Source organism: Diachasma alloeum, unplaced genomic scaffold (genome assembly GCF_001412515.2).
Source record: "Diachasma alloeum isolate Michigan unplaced genomic scaffold, Dall2.0 Dall_scaffold_01204, whole genome shotgun sequence".
Lineage (NCBI taxonomy): Eukaryota > Metazoa > Arthropoda > Insecta > Hymenoptera > Braconidae > Diachasma > Diachasma alloeum.
This window is the reverse complement of record NW_021681313.1, coordinates 2,147-19,976: the sequence shown is the minus strand read 5'-3', so window position 1 is coordinate 19,976 and position 17,830 is coordinate 2,147. Positions and strand designations below refer to the sequence as shown.

The 17,830-nt window shown below is 39.2% G+C and overlaps 4 protein-coding genes across 5 annotated transcripts in view; 1 reads left to right on the top strand and 3 right to left on the bottom strand.

The window, feature by feature from the left end:
• Window positions 1-128, bottom strand: part of LOC107046101 (paraplegin) — a 94,751-nt gene extending 94,623 nt beyond the window's left edge. Inside the window, exon 1 of the mRNA XM_015268612.2 lies at window positions 25-128. The gene's annotated coding sequence lies outside the window, so the exon portion shown is untranslated. The remainder of the gene's footprint in view (window positions 1-24) is intronic.
• On the top strand, window positions 54-2,734 carry LOC107046107. The gene is made up of 4 exons (XM_015268617.2): window positions 54-125; window positions 376-457; window positions 678-849; window positions 1,196-2,734. The coding sequence occupies exons 1-4, from the start codon at window positions 102-104 to the stop codon at window positions 1,413-1,415; spliced, it is 498 nt and encodes a 165-aa protein (XP_015124103.1). The 5' UTR covers window positions 54-101; the 3' UTR covers window positions 1,416-2,734.
• Window positions 1,554-12,259, bottom strand: LOC107046099 (serine/threonine-protein kinase N). Of its 2 annotated transcripts, XM_015268609.1 has the most exons (12): window positions 11,825-12,259; window positions 10,020-10,347; window positions 9,620-9,934; window positions 9,393-9,547; window positions 7,698-8,810; window positions 6,535-6,693; window positions 5,258-5,575; window positions 4,705-4,856; window positions 4,399-4,618; window positions 4,045-4,152; window positions 3,825-3,965; window positions 1,554-3,395 (listed from the first exon to the last, which is right to left on the bottom strand). In XM_015268609.1, exons 1-12 carry the CDS (start codon window positions 11,846-11,848, stop codon window positions 3,252-3,254), a joined length of 3,177 nt encoding a protein of 1,058 aa, XP_015124095.1. In that variant the 5' UTR covers window positions 11,849-12,259; the 3' UTR covers window positions 1,554-3,251. The 2 variants fall into 2 exon arrangements, with proteins under 2 accessions (XP_015124095.1, XP_015124096.1); XM_015268610.1 differs by lacking the exon at window positions 6,535-6,693.
• Window positions 12,260-12,753: 494 nt separating this feature from the next.
• LOC107046095 (conserved oligomeric Golgi complex subunit 6) lies at window positions 12,754-16,609 on the bottom strand. Its single transcript, XM_015268600.1, has 6 exons — window positions 16,438-16,609; window positions 14,869-15,632; window positions 14,163-14,254; window positions 13,684-14,081; window positions 13,092-13,415; window positions 12,754-13,011 (listed from the first exon to the last, which is right to left on the bottom strand). The coding sequence occupies exons 1-6, from the start codon at window positions 16,522-16,524 to the stop codon at window positions 12,778-12,780; spliced, it is 1,899 nt and encodes a 632-aa protein (XP_015124086.1). The 5' UTR covers window positions 16,525-16,609; the 3' UTR covers window positions 12,754-12,777.
• Between the last annotated feature and the right edge of the window lie 1,221 nt (window positions 16,610-17,830).

The following is a 17,830-nucleotide window of genomic DNA, read 5'->3' as shown; positions in this document are numbered from 1 at the left end:
TCCGGCATTTACGTGATGTCCTACCTTTTTACTGTGCAACTCGTGGCTAGCGTTTTTGTTTACGAGTCGTGCGGCGCGAGGCTTCTCACTGTTCCAGCAAAATGTACGACGTTTGTCACCCCAGTGTGAGTATACATTACAACTCCACATTTGTAAATAACTCGGGCACTTAGTGAACGACTTTGGAGAGATTGTAAACATCTACTTCAAGGTTTATTCGATCAAAACAAAATAAGATGCCCACACTGCCCTGGGCCTGTGGTCACAAAACATCGAGACGAATAACTTCGAGACATCGAAAATTTCGACGCTAGGGGGCGCGAATGCCCGCGAATTTCGAAATTAACTGTTGAATAATTTTGCATTTCATTGCAGTACTATAAGATTTGTGAGCTGGGCTGCAAGGACGACGTGAAAATCACAACAGCATTCCACGTTTACATTGAACTGTGCGAGGGTAAATATAAAAAACGAATAATAAATTTACAAATACAAAAAAATTCCGAGAGTAAAGCAGATACTTTTGACGTAGAAAAAAATGAATAAAAATTTATTTTTTATGAAAATTATAGTTCGTAATGAGTCCCAATTCATTTCTCAGTTATGAATATTCATTTGAAAAATTCAGAAATATCAATTTTCTCCAAAAATAATCCTAAACTCGTGAAAAAATTTAGACCGAAAACTTTGGGACGTCGAGTATAAGTATGAGCCATCACTAGACTTAGTTTACCTTGAGGCGAAGAAAACTAAAGATTCAGAGCCGGAGATTTACGTACCATGGGCTGCTAAATATGCCATAAAGATTGAGGACATGGAGAACATCCAGAAAACATTGGATATTGAACGGTAAATAATCTCCACCCAGAGAATTTACGAATTTTGATTGAATAGAACTTTCCACTTGAACTTTTTCTCATCATTGCAATAATTTTTTTTTCAATTAATAAAATTGATATATTTATATATTTATTTCAATGAAAATGATTTAATTGCATGACCCGAATAATACATCAATTAAAAATAATTCTACTATAATCAAATAAATGATTCATCAAATTAATTAATGAAATAGTTAATTAAATAAACCATTTCTCTGAGTGTCTTAGAATGAAAAAAAATATTAAATTTCTGTTCTCTTCTTAATAAAAAAACTGCTCGTCAATCAATTAATTTTTCTCTTTTGATTTAACAGCTTCACCCTAGTTTCAAAAGGCGGCGATGGCACGAGTATGTTCCACACAATAAACTCAGGATTAACAAAGCCCCTGGCACCACAAGAACACAACGAAATTCGATTATTATGCAGAAAGAGGACAGAATTGAGTCGAGAATTGCGTAAAAATAGCAGGAACTTGTACGACATGGCTAAACTCAAAGCGGAGGAGCCACAGGATCAAGCAGAAATTGATTAAAAACTCCTAATCGACAAAATAATATTGAAATTCCAACTCAATTCAACTTATTCTATAAATAGCATAGAATGGAACACTAAGATTCCCCCCAAAAAACGAAGATATTGCACAACTATGCAACAATAAAACTCAACACCAAAGTTTTCATCACTACTATTACTATTTTGATATTGTTTCATCTCATTTCATCTTACAAATTTTCATTACAATTAATTACTTCAAAAAAAATGTTATCTTACAATCTGTTAGTATTTACTCTCATATATTCATTATGATTTACAGCACGTGTGTATACCTACGTATAATTGTTAATTAAAATAGTATACAATCGATAAATGGACAGAATTAACGAATAAATCAGTTCGTTAAAGACCAAAACGAATGAGAGAAAAATTATCAATGATAACACGAAGACTCATCGATTGATTTCCGTGAGGTAGACGATGACTGGGCGCATTAGGCGATTTATAAAAAACTGCTACCTTCATTCACACTGACGAGTAAAGTTTTATATCAAAGTTAAAAAATATATTGTGACAAAATTACCCTGATTGTTATTTCTGATACTATCGCCGTTGCTGTACGCCACCGATAGATAGACCTCACGAATTTCCAGATAAACAGTTCCAATGATTCATTCAAAATAGGCCGGACATCCGGTTTCTCATTGTTCAGACACGAAAAAAAAGAGTAGCTACGTAACCACACGTCTGAGGTCAATGGAAATCCAGAGCGTGCCTAGGAAAAAATTCACATATGCTACAAAAAACCGTTCAAAAAGACACTCTAGTTTCCTTCATTTGTGTAAAGCTGCTAAGGCCACTTGGAGCATAATACGATTACACGAGAGAAAAAGAGAAATTTAAAATAAGCGAATCCTCACAATTTCATATTAACCTCATTTAGCACCGAATCCCGATGCATTAAGTCACAATGTACAAAACCAAATTTCACTCCTGAAACGTACGCAAATTACCAAAAAAGCCTAGATTGAATTTAATTTAATTTAAGGCAACTTAATTATCTCTCATTTACCAGTTCTTTTATATCACAAGTGGTTGTTATCATAACATTTCATTGGAAAAGAAAAATCTCATAAAAATACCACGTAGTTGCCCTGCGTAAAAAGCATTATTCCATTGATACTACAATAATCGTATTCTATAGTAAATTTCACTCGAAAAAGTTGATTTGATTATGTATGTTCTTCTCCACGATTTATTACAAATGAATAAAAAAACGTTTCTAGTGACTGACTTATAGTGAGTTTGTTCGACGAAGCAAGTGTGAATACCCAATTAATCGATGAAATCCTTCGCACATTGAGGCCTCGAAAAACATCATTTGATATGAATCCTGCCTGCAATGTGACTGCACGCTCTTTTCTTTTTTTTTTTTTGAAACAATTAATCTGTCGTATACCGACTAAAACTATCGAGTATCTCTCGTAAACAATAATCACGTAGAAACAATGATAATAATTAATAATAAATCTTCATGATAAATAACCGTCTCAACATTTAAGCATTCAAGCCACTGTGAATTGTATTGCATAATTCGCTTGAAGATGATTAAAATGATTCTTTCCTTTTTAAAAATATACAAATCAAGTGACCAACTGACCTCGGGATAAGCAAGTAAATGTCTGCTTTGTCCCATCAGTCTGGTTCAATTTCCCCTCGTGTTTTTACTCCACATGTTCCCCTTCCTCTTTCTCTCGTTCCTCAGGGGGACCACCCATACCTCGCCCCAACAGTGAATCAATTGTCCGGGAATTCATCTCACGTTAGATCGAGTATTTTTTCTTTTGTTTCTTAGTGAAATTTAATGGGTTCGTTAGCACCAATCAGCCATGTACGTGAAATCACGGAAGAGACCCTGCTCCAGATCGCTGAGGGGCCGAGGATCTTTGGCGGGGGTCAGGTGGGGCTTCTCTGACGTAAACTCCTCGTCGAAATTACTGACGTCTTCCACAGAATGCTAGGGTAAAGATAAAAGGAATTCAGTACCTCATAATTTTTTTTTTGACGATGGGACAAATGAGTTTTATAATTTCAAGAGTTTGACGTTTTGTGAACACAGCATTTTAGAGATTATTCAAATTACACGAAATTTCCAAGAGATAATATTTGGAAATGTTTGTTTTCTTGAGTTCAATGTCTTCAATTCAATGTCTGCTCGAGTTTTTTGAACGAAAAATGTTCAATAACCAAGTTTAACAAAAAAAAAGCAATTATTTTTGATAAAGTATTGGCCAATAACGATCGGAATGTTGATACTTCGTTAAATGTAAAAAAATGAATAATTTATCAAATAATTTAAGAATTAACATCTCTAATCTCTAAAAGTAAATCGCATTCAATACGAAACTGTGCTCTGCAATAAGCTATTTTGACATGGGATACTCACAATTACTGGAACAAACGGGGGTTTCACACGTCGCAGCAAGAGATCCTCCCATGATATGTGTCTGAAGAATGCTTGTTTCTTCACATCCTCAGCATCTCTCTCACTACTACCCAATCTTCTGTCTGGATTCTTTCTGAGTAGCTGTTCATACCAAATTTCAATAATAATTATTTCATCAATCCACCCAATTTCTAGTTACATCTAACGAATGATTAATTACCCTTCTCATGATTGCTATGGCCTCCAGTGAAAGGAACCTCGGATAACGCACTTCGTCGTTGACAATTGAGTCAAAAACTTCTTCCTCATCATCTCCAGGGAATGGCGACTAAATAAAAAATTAAAAACATGAGGAGTTAATGGGTTGACAATAAGGGATTCGCAAGTATGACAGAATTTTTTTTATATTCTTTCAATTTTTGAAGTTTTTTTTTCAATTTTCTGTGTTTTTTAATATAAAATGGATTTTTTTTATTGTGAAAGACAACGGTTGGAATAATCTAGATGAAAAGAACAAAGAAAAAAGTCCAAAAACTCATGAAATTAGAATTTTCGCAAAATAAATTACTCTCACCTCTCCAACAAGCATTTCAAATATGAGAACTCCCAATCCCCACCAGTCAACAGCTCTCGTGTACGAAGTCTCCGTGAGAACCTCAGGGGCAAGGAACTCAGGTGTCCCACAGAAAGTGCCCGTCTTGTCGCCAAAGCCCATTCCCTCCTTGCAGAGCCCGAAATCTGCTATCTTAACGTAACCCTCTGTATCCAGCAGTAAATTATCAAGCTTCAAATCTCTGGAAACGCACAGTTCACATTAATACCTCTCGAACAATAGAAGTACACGGTGGAACAATAACAATGTGGAGTAATCTCACGTTACCTATAAATTATGCGACTTTCGTGTAAATATTGGAGACCCAGAACGACACAGGCTGAGTAGAAAACTGCTCGTGACTCCCCGAAGACGTCAGCATGTATGTGCATCATCAAGTCACCACCAGCAGCATATTCCATGACAAAACATACGTGCGCCTGGGAGAGAAAATATCAAATACAGAATAAATCATTTTCTTGGTATTTTTTTTAGTTCCATACTGTTAGAAAAATTTGGATGAAATTATTATAATTACAAATTATAATTCCACTGAAATTTGAAGGAATTTTGCTATTGAAAATTCCAAATTTCATGGAGAAATCGAAGGAAACTGTAAATTTCAGTTCAATTATTCCATAAAAATGAATAGAAATTGAGAAAATTTAGATAAATTTGACTATTTTTTCTCATTATTGTTAGTTAACTGTCCATAAAGTTTCATCCAGTGAATTAAAAAATAATATGAATAATATGAATAATATAAAACATGTGAACAATATAAATGATAATAAGGCATTCGTATTGGTGTACGTGAGATAAAATCATGAAAAATTCATACCTCAGTCTGGAAACAGGCGAACAAATTAACGAGGAACGGATGTCTGGTGGCATTAGCAACCTCGAATATCCTCTTCTCCGAGAGCAAGCTCTCGACCTCGTCCCTAGCAATGATGTCTCCCTTCTTCAACGCCTTGATAGCGAAGTACTCCCCAGTATTTCTGTACTGCGAGAGAATGACTTTGCCAAAGTGTCCACGACCGAGTACAGAGAGCAGCCTAAAGTTCTCAAGGGCCATCCCAGTCATCTGCGAGTGCCTCCTGGATTCGTAGGCACTGTCCCTGTACTGCAGGGGTCTCGAGGGTGCCTCGTACACCACCTGAACAGGCGAAAACATCGTTTGTGGAATTATCAGGCCCTTAGCTCCCGATGGAGACGATCACACGTGCCCTTACGATCACAATCACTCGTACTTGGGGGGTAATCACTCCGGAGAAATTTTTGAACGGCATTTCAAGATTTAAAAATTCTGAAGTCTAATGTTTTTAGAATTGCAAAAGAGTTTGGGGATAGCTCAGAAATTGACAGAGATGGAATGAGATTTTATCGAATTTTAAAGATTTCTGAGAAATTTTTAAAAACTGTTTTTGAATAACTATTCCAATTTAGGGCCCCGGAATCCTTCAAGGCCTTTTGCATAGGGGGAAGTGGAGTGAAATAGACGCTTAATTTTTTCTTTTGCATAATGGAATAATTTTCTTTTCAAAATACTATTCTTTTCCTTCGTGACAAACTCTAATTTACAGATGTAACTTCGAATTATGAAATGAAGACGCTTTCGTCTTCTGAAATTCGAAATAAATTCCACGAGATTCAATGAAATTTCAGTTCGATTCGTCCTCCAAATGTCACGAGTAATTACCCCTCCCTACATTTCACAACTTTTGTTACATTCGTCTCACCCTGTTAACGATAAAACATCATCTAAATTCATATGTACAAACAACAAAGCCCTGCACCAGGTTTTCCTCGGTCGAGTGCACAATCCCAATAAACCGATGCAAAAGTACTCATGCATGTGGCCCCAAATGTTTTCACATCGACTTCCTTTGAACCAGAGTCACTGGTCCGTCGTAAAAATAATTACAAAAGCGGTTTCATTGTTGCAAAAGGGTTTATCCAAATAAAGTTAGTGAATTTGTATTGAACATTAGCGGTTAAAAACGCAGACTATTCAATAATTCTATTTCTCTCGTTTGTTAGCATTTGTTCGACACAAAAGTTATTTCACATTTTTTGAATTTTTTAAATTTGTTTTCCCTCAACAGTTTAATCTACCTCGTCCTCAGGGAACTCGACGACAGGTTGGGGCGAGGGGGTGCGCGGTGAGGGCGGTGCTATCAGCACTGGACGGGGCTCCGTCACAAGGGGCCTCAAGCTCGCACCCGCCTTGTCCTCGGTGTGCAGGAAATCAAACTCCTTAAGTGCACTCTGCAACTACATATCTATCTACTTTAGGCTTTCCTGTGCTTTTACTGTGGATTTTGCAATTTTTTGGGCTCTCTGTGGTGGTATACGGAGAATTTTAATATTCAACCCTTTAATGCCGAACAATTGATCGAAATAATCGAGGCTATTTCACGATAAACGAATCTCAAGTGTTAGAATTTTGTTGAAGATCAATATTTCATTTTTAATTTTGAGTAACGGCGTTAACGAGTTAATGAGTCTCAACGGGGATAATTTAGATAAACTACCACCATCACCACCATCACCGTGAAGCGAATGGCTTGTTCCATCCACTAATTCTACCGACTCATGGGAGACTTAAGTAAAGGGGATAGGGGCGTGTGGGGACAATGGACACTTCATTTATTCTTGATATTTACAGATCTGAAATAAATTTGTCGATTGAATTGTCAGGGAGTCAGTGAAAATAGAGAAGTGTTTTTGTAATTGAGAATGAACTCCTCCCATCGGTAATTTAAGGAGTCATTCATACTCAGAGGCCATGGAATTATTTTCTATTTTCAACTGTCAATTGTAATTTTCGAGAAAACCTAGAAATTAATTGAGATTGAACGAGATTTTATAGAATTTCAAGAATTAAAAAAATATCAATTCTTGGACATTTCGTGCGGGGAAAATGGACACTCAATTTTTTTCTAGATATTTACAGATGTGGAATAAATTCATCAATTGAGTCAAGCTTCCTTCATAAAAAATTCAATGAGTTATAAATATTGCGAGATGATGAAACCATTTGTTCTTTCAACCTCGAACTTCCAGAAAAAAACGAATGGATATAAAACCAATTGAAATTTGTGCTGTTGGCTTTCGATAGGTTTCCGAGAGAAAATGAAAAAAGTGCATTATTCCCACGCACCCCTAGACATAATCTCAAAAAAATAAAACATAGTTTACAAAAGGACATGACGTCGTGTACGAGCAACATCAAAATGGCTTCATTAACTAAAAAAACGATGGAAACAGTGACTCACCTCTTGATCGATCTTCGGTGGAGGTGGTGGTGGCACAGAGATCATAGAAGCCTTCTTGGAAATGGTGGCAATAGGGGGTGGTGGTGGTGGAGCACTGGGTGGTGGTGGTGGATGGCTCTGAGGAGCTAAACTCCCACTCGAAGCAGACATCCCCAGTGGTCTAGCCCCACTGAGTCCCCCCTTCTCGGGGTCAGGGGCCTCCCCAGGGGTTTCAGGTTTATCCTCCAAAGAGGCATCAAATACGAGCTGCATGGACTGCCCACCGGAAGGTGGACTCTCCGAATTTCTATTGCTATGCAAAGAGGGTGCAGACCTCTTCAGCAATCTCCCCCAAGTGGCGACATTGATGTTCATCTGATTGGCCCTCGGAAAGTTCTTCGCCTGCTGCTTGAAGATCTTCCTCTGCCTCTGGAGTTTGGGTTTCCTCGATATCATGGGATTCAAAAACCTGATCTCAGCGAAGAGAAGCCCCTGGGGCTCCAGCTGCAGAGCCATTCCATGTCTCACGTCATCAATGAACTCCTCCAGCCGAAGGAATTTGACAGCGCAGAGTGATCTCCAGTCCTTCCAGTAGATGCCAATCTCCAATTCCCTCGATTTATCTAGTTCAATGGAGAATCTCTGGTCCCAGGCTTGCTGTGAGCACGGTCTCCAACTCGTCTGGGCGACAGTTTGATTATCAAGCTTTATAACTGCCATTATGTCGTTACTGGTCTCATCCTTAACACTGTACGATTTACTCGAGCTGCGCCCAGTGACTCCTTTAACGAAACTCCGTAAATCGGGACTCGCTGGGTGATGCTCCCTCCTCGTTCTCCCAGGGACCTCTTCAGCGAGGTCCTGACATCCCATTAATCTCACCTCGAGCTGTCCTGTCACAGCTGCACACCTCGACACTGAAATTGGTACAGTGGCACGACCCTCCAGTGGCCCTCGAAAAGGCTGCAACGAGGTGTACGTCACTGGTACAGGACTCGCTGATTGCACACTAGCCAATTCTCTCTTTAATTGCGCAGCAGTGGCACTGTCCGCTGGTAATTCCTGTCTCCTCATGTCTAGAGACATTCTCAGTAAATCCAACTTTCGACTTGACTCGGATAAACTAGCCTGCGCCTGCAATCAATCAACACCATGCGTGACACACATTTTCACCCAACGACTCACTCTGCTCTCAATTACGTACGACTTTTTCGTGACCTTGATGACAACATGAGTTGAGTTACGATGATTCAGGGGGATAGATTGATTGGAGGGTATTGTCTTGATTGATTGAAGATTCTTTTGGCCTCGAATCAAGAATTTTTAGTTTTTCAGTTGAGGAGTATGATTCATTGTTTGTTTAAGAATAGTTTTGGGGTGTTGTAAGAATATATAAATATTCCATTCTTGAATTTAAAATGAGAAGTTATCAATTAAAGAATATAGTTCGTCTCAATCTATAAAATGAAAACCCTCAAGTCATGATGAATAATAATAGAACAATAGAAGCTTGATATTATATTCTTAACAGCACTTGACACTCTTTGATTTCCCTGGAAACTCCAAAAATATGATAATATTTTTGATAGATTTTTCATTCGTAAATAGAAAATAGGATTCAACAGGAAGTAAAAGTCCCCAAAAATGACGAGAAGGTCTATTGAACAATTTTTCCTTTCCCTACACAATTCTTTATAATAATTACGCATCGCTTACCTCAGTGAGGGCCTTTTTATCTGCAACTTTAGCAGACTGCAGCAAACGTATAACATTTTTCGCACCCTCCACCACAGCAGCCTCGATTCGCAACCGATGTCGAAGCTCCTCGACCCTCTCCTCCAGAGCCAACTCCAAACTCGGTTCATATTTGTCTGAAAAATCAATTTGCCATTATAACAATCGTGAATCCAACGAAAACCACTGGAAATGAGGAAATGTGTTACCTTTACCAGTCGTAGACTCGCCATTGGAAAGTGGCGCATCGCCTCGGGCGTGCTGTTGCTGTCTCGCCTGTCTAACCTTCATTATCCTCATCCTGAGAAACTCAATCTTGGCTCTCGAATCATCCAGCATCTGCTGCGCCTCTTGGAGAAGTTTTTTGTCCCTGTGACCACTCGTCAAACTCTGAATCATGTTCTCAGCGCCCTGTTTCACCTTGAGCTCGATATTAAGCTGCTTCTCCAGAGTCATTATCCTCAAATCAGTGATGAGACCCTCCTGACTCGGTGATGACGAGTCCATCGGCGATAATGGTGTTTCTGTTAGAACATAAATCCCAACTTGTAGAGCAAAATTAGATCGAAATTTGTTTGAAGAGGAGAAGAGTGAAAACAAACAATTCACCTTGGCCATTGGAATAATCACGCTGGGGCGACTGGGGTTGGCCCTGAGTGAGGATTATTTGGCTCTCAAGCTGGTGCAATTCCGCCTGCAACTCATTCAATTTACTATTCGCCTTCTTAACAATCATCGCAACGTCGGATAACGCTTTTCTGTCAGTTGCAACTCCTTTCAATTTCTCAGCTCCAGCCTTAATCTTCAATTCTTTACGAATTTCCCTCCTAATATGCTCACGCAGCTCATCTAGTCTGGCCGGTAGTGGCTGATCATTAACCGAGACTCCATACTTGTGGGACAGTTCAGCAAGAACTGGTTGTCGCGAATAGTCATTCTGAAAATTAGTCACATCCTCATATCAAAGTCCTATCCGATGCAATTGGATGTTTTATCATCATCGCTCATACAGTGAGATGAGCTATTAGAGAGGAGGTCGGTGCAAACAGCATTTCCTTTTTTTGTAATTTAAGGATATTTCCTCAGGGTTTAAACGTGACCTTTGAGAATTTTTTCTTTGAGTGAAATCATTTTTTCAAGTTTTAAAGCGATTGCGAGATGTTGAGGATTTGAAAAGGTTCATTTTAGTTTACCTCCCCCTACAATGTGTTGAAATAAAAAAGGAACAGGGAAAAGAAGAGATTATTACTCATCCACTGAAATGAATTACTGGAGAAAAGGAGGATAAAATGTATTTTCAATCTTCAATATGTTTCCATACTCATAAATGATCCATAATTGACCATGAAGCTGAAACTAGCAGAATATTCGTCAGCGGAAAATCCAATTTAGGGGACATTTAAGTGTAGGAGAGTCAAATAATCATATGTACAAATGTTTTTCAAGTGCGAAAGAGTTTGTGCATCACTTGAAAAAGTTTCTACACGCCTAGATTCGTCTAAGACAAATCATTAGCTGTCGAATCTTTCGCTAGTTTCAGCTTCATTAATTCACCGAAATCACCTGATGTCATCAACAGACAATTCAATAGGGTTTATTTTATTTAGGATAATTCAAGGAAAACAAGGGACAATTACTCATCCACTAGATGAATGACTAGAGAAAACAAGTGCAAAACCTATCATTTTCAATCTTCAATAACTCAGCATCAGTAGAGTAAACTCCAGCCATTTTTCTCAGTTTACGAATATATTTCCATACTGAAAAGTGATCCATAATTCACCCAAATCGCCCGATGTCATCAACAGCCTCATAATTCAAGTGTTCACACCCCACCACCCCTTCAACATAATCAAAATAAAAAAGGAGACAGCCCGAAACATTGCGCCTCCAGCCTTAGCATTGGTCTCGTCTAAATGTTCGTGAACAATTAACTCATCCTCTCAATTATCCCCCCACCCATCTTTATCGTGATCCATCAAACGAGTGCATCAACCAGTCGAGCGAAAATTTCGAGGCTATATAAATCCCTGGATGGGTTTTACAAAACCCCCAGACGGTTCTCGAGAGGAAACAAGCCGAGCAGACGAGACGATGAAAAAACGAGTGGAGAAGGAGGTGAGGAGTGGATGGAATACGTTTACGAGAGACCAAAAGAATGATGAAACTAATAGGGTGGGGAGGAGAGGGCGGGAGGGCAGCAGGGGAAGGGAGGAGGAGGCAAGTGTACGTTTGACTCGTACATCCGTCAAAGAGCGATTGATACAGTCGCCAGGGCTTCCTAACTGAAGAGTTGAGGGACTGATTGTGATGATAATTCGCTGGGTTTTGGGGGGCCAACGAGCTGGAGATAAGGCAAATGTCGGGGTTTGGGGGGGATATCGAGGGGAATTGAGTTCTAACCGTGGACTCACCTGATAATAGCTCGACTCCGCCATCTTGCCCACTGGTTTAGCTCTTCACCGACGACTTTCTATCCGTCCTTTGTGCAGCAATACAACTCGCTCATCGTTCGTTAACTCTTGATTATCCGGGGAATATGTTTTATTGTCACTGGGGAAAACATTACTGAGGGCTTTTGGAGTCACTCGTGTCCCTGCTTTTCTCGAAATTTCACCTGTAGGGTGTCCAGAGCACTGGCGCGCACCTCGGGCTCCTCTTGGTCCTTCGGGTAATTTTTTTTTGGTCACTTTGATTTTTTTGGATCGCTCGAGGGGCTGGGCTGTCTGCGGGGCTTTGTTTTGATTTTTTGGGGATTTCGGGGACTGGGAGGAGGGTTTTCAGCGGTTAATACACGTTTGCGGATTCCCGGGAGATACAAAGACACAACCGCATTCCACCGCACTGGACGGCTGTGGACGGCTTACTGACGGTGCTGTGGAAATTACGTCCGCCAATCGGTGATTCTGTATTCGATCCTGCAGGCACCCACGTGACACAGCGGCCAATCCGCGGGTTGGGAGAGCGTGGGTGGCCGGTGATCGAGATATTTTCATCGATAGGTGAAACATGCCGGGAATATTTGAATTTAATGGATCGAATTTTATAGATTATTGTTAGAGATGAATAGATCACATTGTTTTTGGTCCAGGGAGCCAGGGCTTGTAGCTTCAAATACACATCGGTTTCCTAATTTTCCGCTGATTAGAAGTAATTGCATTTCACTTGTATCAAGCGTACTCCACGCTTGGAAACAAAAGGGCCCCGTCCCTGAGGGGTTAAAATTCTAAAGGAGCACTTGTGAATAATAACTGCTACGAAAGATAAAAACGGAAAGAAAGCATCCGTAAAAATCGAAAGGTATACAATACTGCGAATTCGATAAGAACCATTGGAAACTAAATATAAAAAATGTTGATCGAATACTTTATTGGGATACAAGTTTGTCGAGCAGATCCTCAGGTGTTCTCACGAACAACCCAGCAGGATTTTGATACTGATTCTTCGAATCATGACAGGCATCATAAAGTTGTTTATAAATCGCCCCAATAACTTGAAATGATCTCTTCAACGCTGTCGAACGATGATTGCTATTCTGAAGGAGACTTATCTGCGGAAGGAGGAAGGCATCAGACATCAGAAGAAAAGACTCCAATTTATTCTGAAAACAAACCAAAAAACAAAACAACAAATAGTCATCGAGTGTCAATTAAATCACCAGAAACTGAATTTTCAACTCACAGTGAACTCCTTCACACTAACTGGATCCATCCCGGGGATTGCGGAGAGGGGGCCGTGCTCCCTGCCCTGGAGAATAGTGTAGATCGGCCCCAGATTGAGATTAGCCACAAGAGAACTCGCTAATTCAGACGTGAGGGTGTCTATTTGAGCATCCGATTGGGCCTGGAGCCTCTCCAGCCTCTGATCCATGTATTCGTAGAGGGATAAGGTTGAATGGATTTGATGGAGGCAATTCAATAGGTAGACCGCCATGTCCACTGCTGGAAGCCTTGTTGCAGTCTCATCGACTTCTTGGAGTAGTGGATCAATTATACAAGAGACAATCTAAATAATAAATCCAAAAATCAACACCAAGACATTGAAAAGAGAACTAGAATGTTAAAAAAAACTCCATTTGATTCCAAATTTTCTCTTTAATTTTTGAAAAATATCATCATCATCATCATTATTATTATCATTATTATTAGTTAAAAATAAATGATTACGGTAAAATTTTAAAAATTCATTTGTAAATTCTTATAAATTCTTTCTCAAATTGAATTAAATTAGTTTCTCCCTCCCAATTACATAAAAGGAGTATCATTTTACGTACCCTCTGAATGTCCTTCTCCCTGTCGTCTCCAGTGACAATCAACGCAACTGACAAAACATCGCTCAAAAGCCCCAGAAGCCTAGAAACAGATGCAGCAGGGACGAGATCCTGCCCAGGCGGTTCAGCACGATCTCCCAGTGCTGTGCGAGTCTCCTTCTGCAGCCTGGCATTGAAACTCTTCTCACTGAGCTCCAGAAGTTCACTCAACGTGTTCACCAAGACACTTTCGGGTATGATATCAGATAGAATGGCGAGGTAATATCGAATGAGTGACATCACTGAGTATAGTACAGTGGCAGGTGCCTCTACGTCGAGTAGATGTTCTATTCTGGATTTCAGGGGGTGGCAGAGGCCCTCTGTGATGTTTCCCAGGGCGTGTTTCACCTGGTCTGAGACATCTGGGGAATCCAGAGGAACAAATGAATGAAGTGAATGAATGAATGATTTTTTTTTGGAAATTGGGGAGTGATAGGAGTTACCTGTTTTGTCACATGCCTTCAAGAGTGTCAAAATATTCTCCTTTTCAACTGGAATTGCCTGGTGCAGCCAGGCCAGCATATCCCCCACGTATCTAAAATGGAAATAATGATGAAATGAAAATGGGCCTCTAATATTATTGAGTACTGGAGTTGTTAGTGTTCTTTCGTATTCATTTCAAATGTGTAATAAATTTTGAAGGATAGGAGAAAGAGTAAATAGGAATAGGCCAGTGGGAGAATAATTAAGTTATTATACAGTTAAGAGATAGTAGACTAAAATTAAATATTTGAATTACATGAAGTTGAATTAAAAACAACACTATTACAGATAAGTGAGAGGCGAAGAAAGACTAGTGTGGATGTAAAACAAAACAATTGTAACATCAAGGGAAATAAATGAAATTTAATTAAGTAGCGAAGTGGTAAAACGGTTCAAGTCGTCTCATCTCTTAGTTGAGTTTTTGAGGAATATCTCTGAATCTAAGGGAGATAATGGAATTTTCGTAATAACCTTTTTTCTAGAGCAAATTGAGTGCTACAAAAAACACCTCGATAAAAATTTAGCAATCTCCCTTAGATTTCGAGATATTCATTAAAAACTGGCCAGTAGTCAAAATCGACTTGAACCGTTTTACCACTTCGCTATTGAATTGAATATTTCATCGAGATTGGGCCCGATAAAGCGTATTGTTATTTATCCACGTACCTCGTAGGATCATCAGCCCTCATCTCAATAGGATTAGGCGTCCCCCCGGTCTTGCTCCCCAGTGTCAATGCATCAATGAAAGCCCCAACAATAACAGCCCTCCTGGCAGTGCAATACTCATCGATAATATATTTAAACAACACAGGTCTGTCCTGCAGCTTGCACATCCCCTTTATCAACAGAGGAGCGAAATGATCGTGCTCAATATGCCTGCACTGGTTTTGCGTCCATCTGTACAATCTCTCCAACGCAGCTTCCTGCAGCAACGTCATCCTCTGCATGACGTCTAACCCAAGGGTCTGATACCCAGACTGCATGAGGATCCTGCAGCTGCTGTGGATCGTCTGGAGACGATTGATCACAGTGAAGAACTCCTCGGTAATGGGCTCTTCTCTCGTCTGCCCATGGAGGATCGAAATCTCGTGCCTCGAGAGCTCGAACGTCCTTATGAAGGCCGTCGCCACTTCGTGCTGCATCGACAGCTTCTTACTCTCGTTCTGGAGCTTCGTGGTTCGATCTATGAGGCTCAGCGTCTGCGTCTTCGTGGCTTGCAGACGACTCGTCATCGATTGGATCGAGTTGTTCATCCCAAGGACATCGCGGTGAATGTCGTCCAGGGTGGATTTCACTTCCCTGAAGGCTGAGAGGAATTCTTCGTTTATTGCCAGACTCCGTTTCTCTATTTTACTGCGGAGATTGCGACGGTTGTTCAATGTGTTCTCGGGGAAGAAGGTGGAGAGCTCCTTCAAGGCCTCCAGTGTGTCCTGGAAGGTTTTAGGGGGTCGTAAGTGGTGAGTGAGGCTTTCTTATTGTGCAATGTTGAGGATTTTTGGGGGAAATTTGCAGTTAAGTTCTTGGAAAGTTATATCAACCAGTTCCACTAAATATTCAAGAATTTATTTTATATAAAAAGAGGTCACACGTTTATTTTTAATGTCTGAAACAGAAATCGTATACGTTAAAGAAACTATTCATTCCAATCAATTTAAATAATAACATGATGAATCATAGAAAATCTATCAAATTGTCAGGGGCGCGTTCATTAAAAATTCTCAATTTGGTGAAAAATTAATGGAAATTTTACATTCTAGATCAATTATACCATTAAAATAAATAGAAATCAAGAAAATTGAGATAAATATATTCTCGAATATTCAATTAATTTGTAATTCAATGTAATTAGGTACTAAATATTCATGTTTTGTTTGAGAATGCAAATAAATACAGAATAACAACTGAGAATTCGGGAATTCTCATCTTCTTGCTATTAAAAAATTTGGAAATGCATTGAATTTCCAGTGAAATCTGAATTTTCATTATTTCTTCCCCTCTAAATGGAATTTAATTTTTTTCTAACAATGATTGCGCAGTTTCGGAGCAGAATGGACCGTTTTCAATCGTCAGTAACTCCACATCTCTACAATGAAATTGAACGATTTTTTTTCACTATAAAAATAATTCTCCAGGCTTCAAACTGACACTCAATTCACCCAAATTGAATCGTAGAGACAAAACATATTGTCAATCTAGAAACGTTAATCATACCTCACCTTATCCTGGCTTCATTACCTTGTCATTTTCCGGTCGAGACTCCAGGAGTTTATTCACTCGTTTCACGAGGGAAGAGTTGGAATTTTTATCGCCCATCGCTGCCATTTCATAATAAAACAATAGGAGAACTTCCTAACAATCGAGTTTATTTATATTCGTGGCTGGTTGGGACTGTCACGTCAGCTAGCAGCTGATGTCGCCACAATATTTCTTATTTACCAGCCGAGCCAATCGTTTTGCCGGCGGGGAGCAGTTCCAATTAGCCGACAAAAAACTATTTTCAAATAAATGACCCTATAGAATCGTTTGTAATTCGTTAGCAGGTCATTGTACATCCCTTTTTAACGTTTAAGAGTTAATGGATCTTTTTCAATTAATTAATCCAGATCATGCATGAATCTAGCATGGGTTCCCTGGTTATGAGGTTATGTACTATCAGTTCAAAAACAAACACAGAGGATCTCCTGGAGTGTTCATCATTAAAATAGTTTAGCACCGATGATTGTTATGTTTTCATAATGATATTGTTAACTTGTCTGACTATTGAAAGATGCACCAGACGTACATATCACTGGGTTATGAGCTGAGAACCGAATTGTCTTAATTGAGTTCAAGTTTTCCATGATTTTATTGGGTGAAGAAAAGTTGAAGGTAAGTAAAATAGAGCATAATATAGCTAAAAAAAAATGATGACCATTATCTATAAACAGAAAAAAAGTTCCCATGTAGATTTAAATCGGTCCCCATTTTTTCTAGAGAACTTGTCCAAAACAGAATGTGTCCATCTGAAATTGTTCAAAAGACCTACCCCCACGCCGTGAGTAAGCGGGAAAATCCTTGCGCAACATCTTTGCGCACATCAAAAATGGCCAACAAGTTCTGAGGCTTTGCCGTTCGTCTCCGGATTTTATTCGAAAATCAAGGGTAAAATCGTTAAAATAATTCGTAAAAATGCTATAATTAGTTGATAATACGGGATAATAATAATTTGATCATCAAATCAACGATTATTCCGATGAATTGCGGATGTTAGAATGTAAAAACAAAAATTGCCAGGCGAGAATGGGAAAAATCTCTGCGCAACATCTCTGCGCACATCAAAAATGGCCGACTAGTCTCGAGGCTTTGGTGTTCGTCTCCGGATTTTATCCGAAAATCAAGGGTAAAATCATTAAAATAATTCTTAAAAATGCTGTAATTAGTTGACAACAATGGACAACAATAGTTTGGCCATGAAATCAACGATTATTCCGATGAATTGCGGTGTTGGAACGTAAAAACAAAAATTGCCACGAGAGAATGAGAAAAATCTCTACGCAACATCTCTGCGCACAACAAAAATGGCCGANGTAAAAACAAAAATTGCCAGGAGAGAATGGGAAAAATCTCTGCGCAACATCTCTGCGCACAA